Consider the following 11,504-nt stretch of genomic DNA (forward strand, 5'->3'; position numbering starts at 1 on the left):
AGTTTTCCTAAGATTGTCAAATCTTAGCACGCTTCTAGTTACGGTCTTAAGTTTAAGACTGTACTTAACTCCTACTTAAGCATGGTCTCAGACTTAAGTACCCTTTATGTTACGACCCCCTGATTATTAATAATACAATTTGTAAAATTGTGCACCATAGTAATTTTTTCTTATGACCGTCATTTATTATATGTATAAAAACCATTTCAAACCGTATACATTCTTTGGAATTTTTCATAAACTTACGCCCAACAAAAATGTTGAAGGTGCAGTTGGCCCTGAGACCGTTGAAAGGTTTCAGAGCTGTATATCGAGCAGTATAGTATCCCCAGCGAAAGATAGATCCGTGATTCGGGTAGTTAGTGGTAACTTCAATATTGTGACCGAATGGGTCTTTGAAGTCAGGTGGACGCCACGTGACGTTGACGAATCGTGATGCAGAAGTTTGTCGAATATCGGAAGGACAGTACTTGTTGACCGGTGACTGGATATCTAATATAAGAATGAAATATATATAACTGGTGTTAGTGACCAGAACAGATTATTTTCATTGCTCTAATATACATTGTTACAAATTCAACACACAAACCCTAATGGGATATCATAAGCAGTTTAGTAACACACAAAGGAAAAGTTCTAGCAAAAGCTTTTCTTCAATCTTTGTTTCATAAAATGTAATCAATAGTAAAAGAAACAAACCTTTTTCGCAGTGAACACCTGTGTAACCTTGTGCACAGCTACAGGTGTACTGATTATAGCCATCTATACAATTTCCGCCATTTTGACAGGGATTGCTATTGCACGTTTTTACAACTGAAAAGATGAAGGTTGATAGATAGTGCAAATTTAGTGATTTTTGAAAGAAAAAATTGATGTAACTTTTAATCGTACAATAGAATAGGGTTTTTTATGAAACATATCATATACATTTCGTGAGGCAAACGTCTTCTGATTGTTTTATTTAATTTCAAAGTAAATTATGTTCTGCTTTTTTAAGCAACTACAAAAAAATCCAACCTTGCGAAAGGAATTAAAATAAATGTAAAATATTGAAACAAATAATAATTTGAAAGCTTCAAGACAGACAAAATAAATAGCGAAATAATTTTAGGCGATTGGAAATTTATTTCATTCAATTATACATGTTTATTTAAATAAAAAATCGTAGACTCACAAATGCATGTTGGAAGTCTTCCAGACCAAATTTTATCACTTTGACACGTCCTCTGTTGATTGCCGACAAGTTTATAGCCAGTCTCACAGCTGTAGGTTACAGATTTTCCTTTCGAAAAGTCACTCCCATGAAGAAAACCATTAACAGGAGTACCAGGGTGACCACAGGAGATAACTATCAAAACAGTAGACGGGTATTAATGAAGCGGATTTGAAATAGTCCTGATAATGACATAAATTTATAATTGATAATAATGATAATAAAAGATATTACTGTCAGATATAAGACGTCGATAGGTCCGAGGAAAGGTCACCAAATTTTACATTTAAGTTCTAATTATATAATTAGTCACTGGCTTGAAAATTAAGTGCATAAAAGAATTATAAACAACGATTCATTTCACCTCCTCCCCTATTTATAATATGGATTATTCAAAGTATTTCGTGAATTATTTTCTTACACTTTTACTCTTTTTGGCGCCGTTGAAGAGCAAGATTAAAATAAAATTCGTTTTTGTTTGTTTAACGTCCTTTCGAGAATTTATCACTCATATTGAGTCGCCACCACTTGCCGGTGGAAAGTTGCAAATTAAGACCTGTACTCGGCACTCAGGGGCATTGAGTAGTGACGGATCTGTTTTGTTTTTGCCAACCCCTACTGCGACATGGAATCTCAGTTTATACGGTTTCATCCGAAAGACCCACCTCCACGTCCCAAAGTGGGATTCGAACCCGCGATCAAGTTGAAGTTCAGTTTATTCACCCAAACCAAAATATTGGTGTATGGAGTATATTAATAACATATATACATTATATACAAACTGGTCAGAGGTACATTTACAAAACAAAAGCATGATAGAAGATTAAAAAAAAATTAAATAATACAGGGGAAAATATATCAAGGAGGACAGGCAGCATCATACATTTTTAAGATAAACATACATAGTCTTTTCAGCATTTTTTTTCGTTTTGAGTTGACATTAATTCATTGAATTTGATAACATTCGGTCTGTGGGAATAATAATTGCCCAGGTAATTTTTTCTTAATTTAACTTAAGTTTTACATTCTAAGATGTATGAAATTCATCAGCAGTTTGAGTATTATAACAAAGTGTACAGATTCTATCACACATACCATCTTCCAGTCTCTACTGGTAGATGATGATTTGCGGTACGAAATCTTATATTTTTCTAAATTTAGGAGATAACTTATCAATATAATTTTCAAATCCAAAGTTTTGTTTAAAGATTCTGTAAATTTGTCTTTTTGAAGAATTATTCACATCACTAGACCACTTTTGAATAAATTGATTTTTTAATATTTGTTTTACAGTACTAGTAGCAGTTATCCATTTATAATTCATATTGACACACTGTTCTTACCATACATAATATAAACCACACATATTCATTTGTTTGTATAAAACATTTACAGTTTTATTTTGCGGCCCTGAAAAAAGCTTTGCCAAATATGAAATCATCCAAAAATTGAGTCATTAATTTTATTTTAAAGATGTAGTCTCTTAATTGCAAAGGTGTGTGCAAACAAATTGAGTAACGTGCGTTAGCGCGTATTTCAAAATCCCTGTATTATCCTTCGGGTAAGTAACAGTTAATAGAAGAGCCATTGCAACAGCTTCTCTTCAATTTGAGCTTGGATTTTGATTTTCACTTATGGCGTTGCACTTGCACGGCGTTCAGTGTTCGTGACGTCAAAATGCAATAAATTCTTTAACCATTTGACCCCATGTTCGTGTTAAGGTGATTTGAATGCCGTCGTTTTCCAAACACTTCATAAGCAAAATAAATGTGGAATGTAAATACTTTATTACAAACAACTGCCCATTTTTGAGTCTTATTTATATAACATGAATTTGCTTATGTATTCTGACGATATGGTTCTTATAGCGGAATCTATAGAAACTGTACTGCAGAAATTGCTCCTTTTAGATAATCAAAAACTAAAGTTTGAAACTTGACACTGAAAAATAACTGTTGTTATCAGAAATCGTGAAAATGTAGAAAAATCTGAAAATTTTGTATGATGGCTAAGAACGGGAAATTGCTAATGAATTTAAATATTTAGGTGTGTTGCTCAATTACAATGATTCAAACGCATGCTACTGAGTAAGGAAAGCATTTTCGCAATTAACAAAAAAATGAATAACAATTACCTGAATGTTGAAACTAAATGTACAGTTTTGGACACATGTAAAAAGTATTTTGTCTTATGGTGCTAAAGTATGGGGGTTTTCACAACGCAAAAGATGTTTACAACGTACATGTACACAAACATATAAGAGTGTCCTAGGTGTGAAATCATATATTCAAATAACATGATGTATTATGAATTAGGTAGAATGTATCTGTACCTTTCAGTGAAACTCCGAATAGTGAAATATTGTCTTAAACTTAAAAAATAAAAAAAATGTATATTAAGGACAAGTTATGATGAGAGAATAAGAAATGATGACAAATGTTTTACTGAAATTAAGAATGACTTTGATAAGCTTGGTTTAAGTTGTCTTTTGTTCGCTCTGAGACTCCTAGGGAGTGTGTCATAGAAAAAAAAATATCGCATGCTTTAGACTGTCTAGTCATAAATAACGATTTGAAGAGGGTAGAAATGTTGATGAAAATAGAAAAAACAATATGTTGAAGATGATATTTTTTTTATAATGAAGTATCCTAAATATCCTGATCTCAGAAAACAATATAACAAACAATATTATGTTCAAAAACCATGCGTCTTAAGTAATACAATTGTTAAGTGTTCAGAATGTCAAAGAAATGTCTAAATACGGAACTTTCGAGATACGCCGGAATCGTGGTTTACGGCTGACTTTTACACAGAGCAGTCACGTGATAATAAGGAAATGTAGGGCATTGTAATGGCGAATGATACATCGCAACGAAATATTAAGCAGACGAAATTATTCGACGTCTTAAAAAAAGGAAAAACACAGATACATGTACTACCAGCCACTACTGGTGTTCTTTGCCAGGGTGTTCAGCAGACGGGAAGCCAGTTGAGGCACTTATCCTTGGATGCAAGGCGTCCAATTTTAAGAGGAAACTCAAATAACGAAGGCAGTGGCCTCAGCAGGTCTTTCGAGATGAGGAGTTTTCCCCTGAACTATACCACTCCGTTTGTTCCCTACATTTTGCAGATGGCTGTCCCACTGAAAACAATCCTATCCCCACCCTATTTAGTCGCTACAATTTCAAGATTCCAAAATAGAAACCACCTCCATAGAAAAACGTCAGCATGCATATGCGAATACAACCGCTATGAATATACATATATGCCTCTACATCAACAGAGAAGAAGTGTGAAGAGGGTCAATGTAAAAAAAAAAAACAGGGCCATCCAGGAAGCTAGATTCGAAGAATTCTTGAGTTGATGACACTCCTCAGAATTTGACTTGGTTTCAACACCTCTTTACTTGCTAACTTTTTTGGGGTAGCCGAGAGGCAGGTATACCAAATATTTAGCTCATGGATTAATCTCATATATAGGGTGTGTTACTAAGAAATATAAGATTCAAACTGCAAGTTCACTAATTTGTCTAAGTTTCAAATAAAAATCTAAATATTGTTAATATTTTATGAAAATATCTTAATTTTCTTATTATATTACAAATGGTTTATTTCCTTAAATAAATTAATTACTGGTAATTGGTAAATATATTATATACATGTTTATATAATTATTTAGATTCACAAATAATTTAATATAATTCACACAGAATACTAGTATTCTGACTTTGAAAAGTATTACTATGTAAATGTATTTTATATAGGTATTTGGACCTCAAATTAAATGGCCTTCAAGAGCACAAGTAAGGAAATTCATGCCACACTCGTTCAAGAAAGCTTTTCCTAGGACAAGAGTTCAGAGTAATCGACTGAACAGAGATGTTTGTTCAGCGGCCACGTACCCCTACAGCACAGCATCAAATATACAATAACTATAAGTGCCATAACACATTAAAGTGCCTTGTTGGAATCACTCCCTCTTGTATCACCACTTGACAAACGAATAATGATCTACATATGATGATATAATTGTACTATCCAAAGATTTGTTCATGAATGCTCTATGATCATGAATAGTAGCTATGCACATAATATGACATCTGAAACAAGTGCTTACATGTAAATTAAATCAAAAGAATAAGATCTTTTTTATGTATATGAATGTTCATTCCATAAAGGCATCTTAATATATACCAGACCTGGGGTCAATTACTTTAAATGTAATGCATCAAATTACAATTACTTCGAAATTTTTTGAATTACATTACACATTACATTTTATAAGAGAAAAACACAAATTCTATGACCACACAATTTATATCTATACTTTGGTTGATATGCTTTCCCTCAGGTCTGTAAGTCAGAGTGGTATTTGGATTTTGTATTCATTTATCATGTTCATGTAGTTTACCAATCTACCATGATCTACAGTTGACAAAGAAAGTGGATCGGAACACTTTTAATGTTGTAGTTTTGTTGAGTCTCTGATGTTAGTTCCTCCCTTTTTTTTAAATAAATGTATTAATGTCACTTGTTTTGTGGCTTCTCTGAAACCTAATGATTTCTTTTTTTAAAAAAATTCTGGCTTTCTTCAATTGATTTTATAACTGTCTTGTCAAGAAGTTTTCCATCAAAACAATTATTTAGTATGTCTGTCAATCACCACTGAATAAAGTAAAACATTTTTTTTTTTTAAAGTAAGATATAGGATTTTAATTTTAAGACTTTAACATTATAAATAAAAAAAAATAACCTCTCAGTGACCTTTATTTGTTTCAGATTCAATAATGAAGAGAGATTTAAAACCAAAATGTAACTTAAAGGTAATGGTCATTACTGACATTTTTTTATTTAAATTAATGCATAACATTACAATTACTTGTAATTGAAAGATGAGTCCATTACACATTACATCCAATTACTTTGAAAAAATGTAATGATTACAATGCATTACCATTACCCCAGGTCTGATACAAACTGTAATGTACATATTGTATTTATTTTTGAAAGAATTTAATCATATGATCATGATGATTGAAATATTTTATTGTTGTTCCTAATTTATATTTATCAGTTCAGGTATTCTGCCATCAATAAATTATGAATATTAATGAAGCCTGTACCTTAGACCAAAAGTGTTTTAAGTTTTTCCTCACTGTTATAATCAAGAATGCCATAAATTAGTATGCACTACATGCTTATCTCATTCACAAATTTGTTACTCTGCTATACTTAGAGAGACATAATTGCAACTTTCAAATGTTTGTTGAAGAAATATTCACATTTTTGTACAATTTCCTCAAATATCAAAGGATCTTAATGTATTTGCTCACAGAAAAATCCACATTTTGTGTAAAAACACAGGAGCTGAAACAATTTTTTTTCTTCAATTTCTTTCATAGAGGTTGTTCAAGGACTTGCATGGGTTGTTTATTGAATGGTGAGTGCTAACTTCAGGTTCTTCTCTTGTATAGTCCTGTAGATTTATGTAATTGGCCAATACAGGATGAGATGACATGATGAGGCTTAACAAATTGTCCCAAACACATGGAATATCTGTTCCGACTTGAGTGTGATAGTCTTTGTGCCTCTCACAGAATGAAGCCACAGCAATTATCGAAGCCGTACAGTGCTTACACGACCCATCATCTCTAAAATCAAGAGAACTTTTGTTCAAAGTGATGATCGAAGTATTGAATATGAAATTCCATGACATGAATAGTGTATTGAGCAATTTACATAATCATAAATGCTTGTAGGCTGAGACAGGGCTCCCTCTGTGTATGTTTTTTTAATGAACATTAGTATATCTTTATGAAATAACATTTTTGATAATTATTGCTTTAAATCCTACTGGAGAATCTGTAGTCATAATGTGAAAACCTGAATATTTACACTACATCCACCTGAGTGAATCTGTCCATTGCCCTCAACAAATATCCAGGTCTTGTACGGATCTCAGGAACTGTGTCACACTTGATGTACTGAAAATCATCAGACGGGGGACACTTTCACTTTATCAACGTGGTTGTTTTAGTCTGTATCCATTGTCTTGTCTCTGTCTATGTTTTCAACCGAGAATGACGTACTCCAGCCATCGTTCAAAAGTTTTATGAAAACATCGGAAATCTCAATGTTCGGCAGTTTTATGAGATCTTCAGACCACCTATAAACACTTGTTATATTTCGGAAAACTTTATCTCCAACAGTTTGACATCACCACCCTGTAATCATCTGCCACTTCTGAATTTCAACTCCCAGTTCACAAAGTCTTATCAAATGATGTTTTAAATATATTGAAAAAGCTATACCTTTAAGGGATAAAAGGTCTTTCAGCATAGGCACTTGCCAAGAATTGAAATTATAGTCGTAATCGCAGTCTGTATCTAATGACGCCATCGTTTACGGTGAAAACGGAAGTAAACATGCCCTACATTTCACTTTTGCGTGATGTAAAAATCGGGTCGGAAACGTATCTCGGAAGTCGCGTATTGGGAAGATTTTTGTAAAGTGCCTCACAACGAAGATAAGAATTACATAACTGTTTGTAGCATATATTCTGTATGTGTATATTTTATATATAAAACACAGAAAAAATTGAATAGTTTTACATGTATATCTTTTCCACAGCCATGGCGTAAAATGCGTAATGGCCACAAAAAGAGATTTTGACCCCCTGTGCTGAGCCCCGGGGGAGGATTTCATCACATATTTGCAAATTAGAATGGATCATAAGAGGACGTTGTTAATATATATATATATATATATATATATATATATATATATATATATATATATATATATATATATATATATACATGTATATATATATGAAGTCTTTTTTTTATTCGCCCCGTTTTAAATTCGCCTAAGAGCAACGAGGGCGAAAGGGTCGAAAATAAAACGGGGCGAAAATTTCCCTGTATATAGTATTATTTATGATTACCTTCACAAGTTGTTTTTGCTAGTTTATCCCGAATTGAATTCAAGGCACTAAAGGTAGACACATCAAATACGTAACTAGTTTTTGTTGCCATTCCCTGAAGTTCAGACATATCCACACCGTCACCGACACCAACAGAGAAGATGATGACGCCATTGTTACGTAATAATTGAGCTTCAGACAAAGTGCTAGACTTGCCGTCGGATTGTCCGTCAGTTATGATAACTGCTAGTTTGGGAACATTATTCCTACTATATGCCCCAAAGCTCGTCGTTCGTGCATACCGGATGGCCATAGCTGTGTTTGTAGAACCACTGTCATATGGGATGTTGGAAATACGAGATTTTAAAGCAGATTTAGAATAAAATGATGTAAGTTGAAATGTGTTATGAACAGATGTACTGAAGGGCACAGCGCCGACTCTGACGGTTTTAGAACCAATTTGAAATCCATCTACCATTGCCTTGAAAAATTCCTTAGTCTTTTCGAAATTGCCTGACCCAACACTTCCACTAGAGTCCAAAATAAAAACAATATCAGCAGCAGTGTCACCGCAATCTGTAAGATAAAAGTTAAAATGATAGTATAAAATAAGATGGCTGCAAAAGATTCAGATATACGGTATGTTTTAACTTCATTTCGACAGGGTCCTACAAATAGGAATTAAAAATCCTTCATGTGGGAAATAAACACTACATTATAATGTTTGCTATTTGTGTATATAAAACCTTGATATATCTGGGACTAGGGAGAAATTATGGAAATTTAGAATCATCATTAGAACTATTCAAAAGATCATTTGTACCAGACGCTGTGAAACAATGGAACTTATTAACATTAGAAACAAGAGAAGCCATTTCAATTAATTCATTCCGTAAAAACTTATAAGAGCTTGTACAAAAATCTTCAATCCGCCAACGTATTTTTTCTTTTGGCAAACGCTATACAAACATAATTCATACTAAACTAAGACACAACTGTTTACTTAATTATGATCTATATAAACGCAAAATCATCAACAGTCCCCTTTGTTTATGCGGAAAGTATGAAGAAGTTTATCATTATTATTACTTTTTTTTTTTTTTGCTTGAAGAAATTATGCAAATGCAAGGAACAATCTTTTCAACCACCTGTTTTTGCTTGAAGAATTGGTTACAATTGCCACAATCCTGTTATTATTGGGTGATAAAGATATGCCTGTACTAACTAATAACAATATTTTTGTTGCTCTCCATGAATTTATTGATGAAACATGTAGATTTTAAATTGACGTCTTATTCATTTATATCACTTGAAAATATTATATTTTAATGTATTATTTGCATGAAATATTGTTATATATAAGGACCAGTAAGTTATAAGAACTTGTTTCTAATCCTTTTGATTAATTCAATAAAAATATGTTCAAACCAAAACAGAATCATCAACTTTATTAAAATTATTATTTTAAGGAAATCTATTCCCATATTTAACGTATACAATCATACATACTTACCAGGTTCCACTTTCGTAATGAAAATCAACAGCAAGAGAGCTGTGTAGAGCATTATCGAGAGCATTCTCTAATAAATATATCTCAGAATATAACTATAAAATATCCTCTGATACTTTCACCGTATACAATCAGTTGTTTTCCGTGGATCTTTTATATTCTGTAATATAACAGAAATTAGGAACTCATTTAAGACTCATTTTAAGTTAGATGAATTAACATAGATTAAAATTTTACAGTTTTGCTGGGACATAATTTTTTTCATACGACGTAATAAAAAGTTGTGAAGAAATGTACATGCAAAATTCATATTCTGAAGGACCTCCAGGACGTACTTTGGCGCCCGAAATTCGCAAACGTATAAGTACATGCACTTATGTAATTTCAGTGACATTTCTGACAACGTCTCATTGATGCATGAGTAATATACATAACCCAGATTTTTTTTTCAAATTCTTTAATCAGAGAAAAATTACTGATTCATTATAAACTATAAGACTTCTATCACTTGTAGCAAAAAGACCGCTGACAAAATTTCTGGAACGTATCTGAAACTAACTAAATTAAAAAGAAAATCATAAAATGCATTTTATGTTGCATTTAAACATGCAAATAAATTGACAATTTTTACTTTTATTTTCTTTAAATTAAGTTTTATTATTATATAACTTTTAAAAGAAGGCCAAATAAAAAATCGAAGGAATTATGACAAAATAAATGATGAAACATTAATATTTTTTAACTACTGGAAAATGAGAGGTTTGGATGAAGCATATATTTTGAATATAAAGGAAATGCAAGTTTTTCTCTTTTAAATTTCTTTTTGTTTACAAAAATCATCTTTGTTTTTTTTTAATTATTATTATTTCTACATGTAATTATATCTTGCACTCTTGATTTTACCAACATATACAAGACAATTTGCAAAATTAATTTCATTCAGATAAAATATATTTTTCATTTACAATTCATTAATTTTCTCTGATTAAGTTAGATGGGAGATATTTCTTTTGTTGATTATGATTTGAACGAAAAAGAGTTGAAGAATTGACTTACCTTTACAAGAAAGGTCATCTCTTCTAGATATGGCAAAGAAAATTCTCCCTTATATCGACATGATATTGGCACTTAACAAACACTTCAACATGTAAAAAAAAGCATGTAAAGCTGCTCTCAGCACTCACTTCTTTAATTAAAAAAAGGTAAACAAGCCACTGAAGCTGAATTCTTCGTCAACAATGGATATCTTTCGTTATCTGTGTTTATACTGCGTATTAGGGTTGGTAGATTTTTATATAGTTGTACGGTAAACAAAATTTCAAAGTAGCACATCAACAGTTGCCCTTAAAGTATTTAGATGTAATACTTATAATTATTGTTTAAATATTCTTGAACCATTTTTTAATTTTGTACTGAAATACTTAATTGATTATTATTTGTTTAAATACACTTACCTAAATACACTTTAGAGATAATTGACCGATTTTAGCAATATTCTGACAATTCAATAGCTTGATTTACGCTTACGAAACACCTACAAGTGTCTTGGGTTGGTAAAGACAAACAACGGGAAGCGTACCAGTGTTGTTTTAACAGAGCCCCTCGCATATGATACAGAGGATGTAAGGTAAGAATTTAATACAGGAAATAAACTTTATCCATTGTAAAGTTTTCTGTTTGAAAGGGGTCAAAAACCTAGACTGAAAGATTTTCCTTGCAGTATTTCATGTAATGAAACTCTTCATTGCTTAATGAATGTTTTCTTTAAACAGATGTTAACTTTTAATTTTTTACATTTTTTTTCAAACTTTCAGGGTTCAGAAAAGACTAGGATAACTTTCAAGGTCATACACAAAT

General features: G+C 31.9%; 1 protein-coding gene across 2 annotated transcripts in view; it reads right to left on the reverse strand.

Moving 5' to 3' along the window:
* Positions 1-11,504, reverse strand: part of LOC133173243 (sushi, von Willebrand factor type A, EGF and pentraxin domain-containing protein 1-like) — a 101,744-nt gene that overhangs the window by 11,520 nt on the left and 78,720 nt on the right. The window contains exons 1-5 of one of the 2 annotated variants that reach the window (XM_061308223.1): positions 9,651-9,796; positions 8,159-8,713; positions 1,175-1,348; positions 700-813; positions 247-492 (exon numbers count right to left, since the gene is read on the reverse strand). In XM_061308223.1, coding sequence (XP_061164207.1) covers positions 247-492; positions 700-813; positions 1,175-1,348; positions 8,159-8,713; positions 9,651-9,714 — 1,153 coding nt within the window. In that variant the 5' untranslated portion in view covers positions 9,715-9,796. Of the gene's footprint in view, positions 1-246; positions 493-699; positions 814-1,174; positions 1,349-8,158; positions 8,714-9,650; positions 9,797-11,504 lie in introns of those variants that run through there. The other variant, XM_061308224.1, reaches the window with a different exon arrangement.

This window comes from Saccostrea echinata, unplaced genomic scaffold, assembly GCF_033153115.1.
Source record: "Saccostrea echinata isolate AGI-Se365-2 ecotype Australia unplaced genomic scaffold, CSIRO_AGI_Sech_v1 ptg000056l, whole genome shotgun sequence".
Lineage (NCBI taxonomy): Eukaryota > Metazoa > Mollusca > Bivalvia > Ostreida > Ostreidae > Saccostrea > Saccostrea echinata.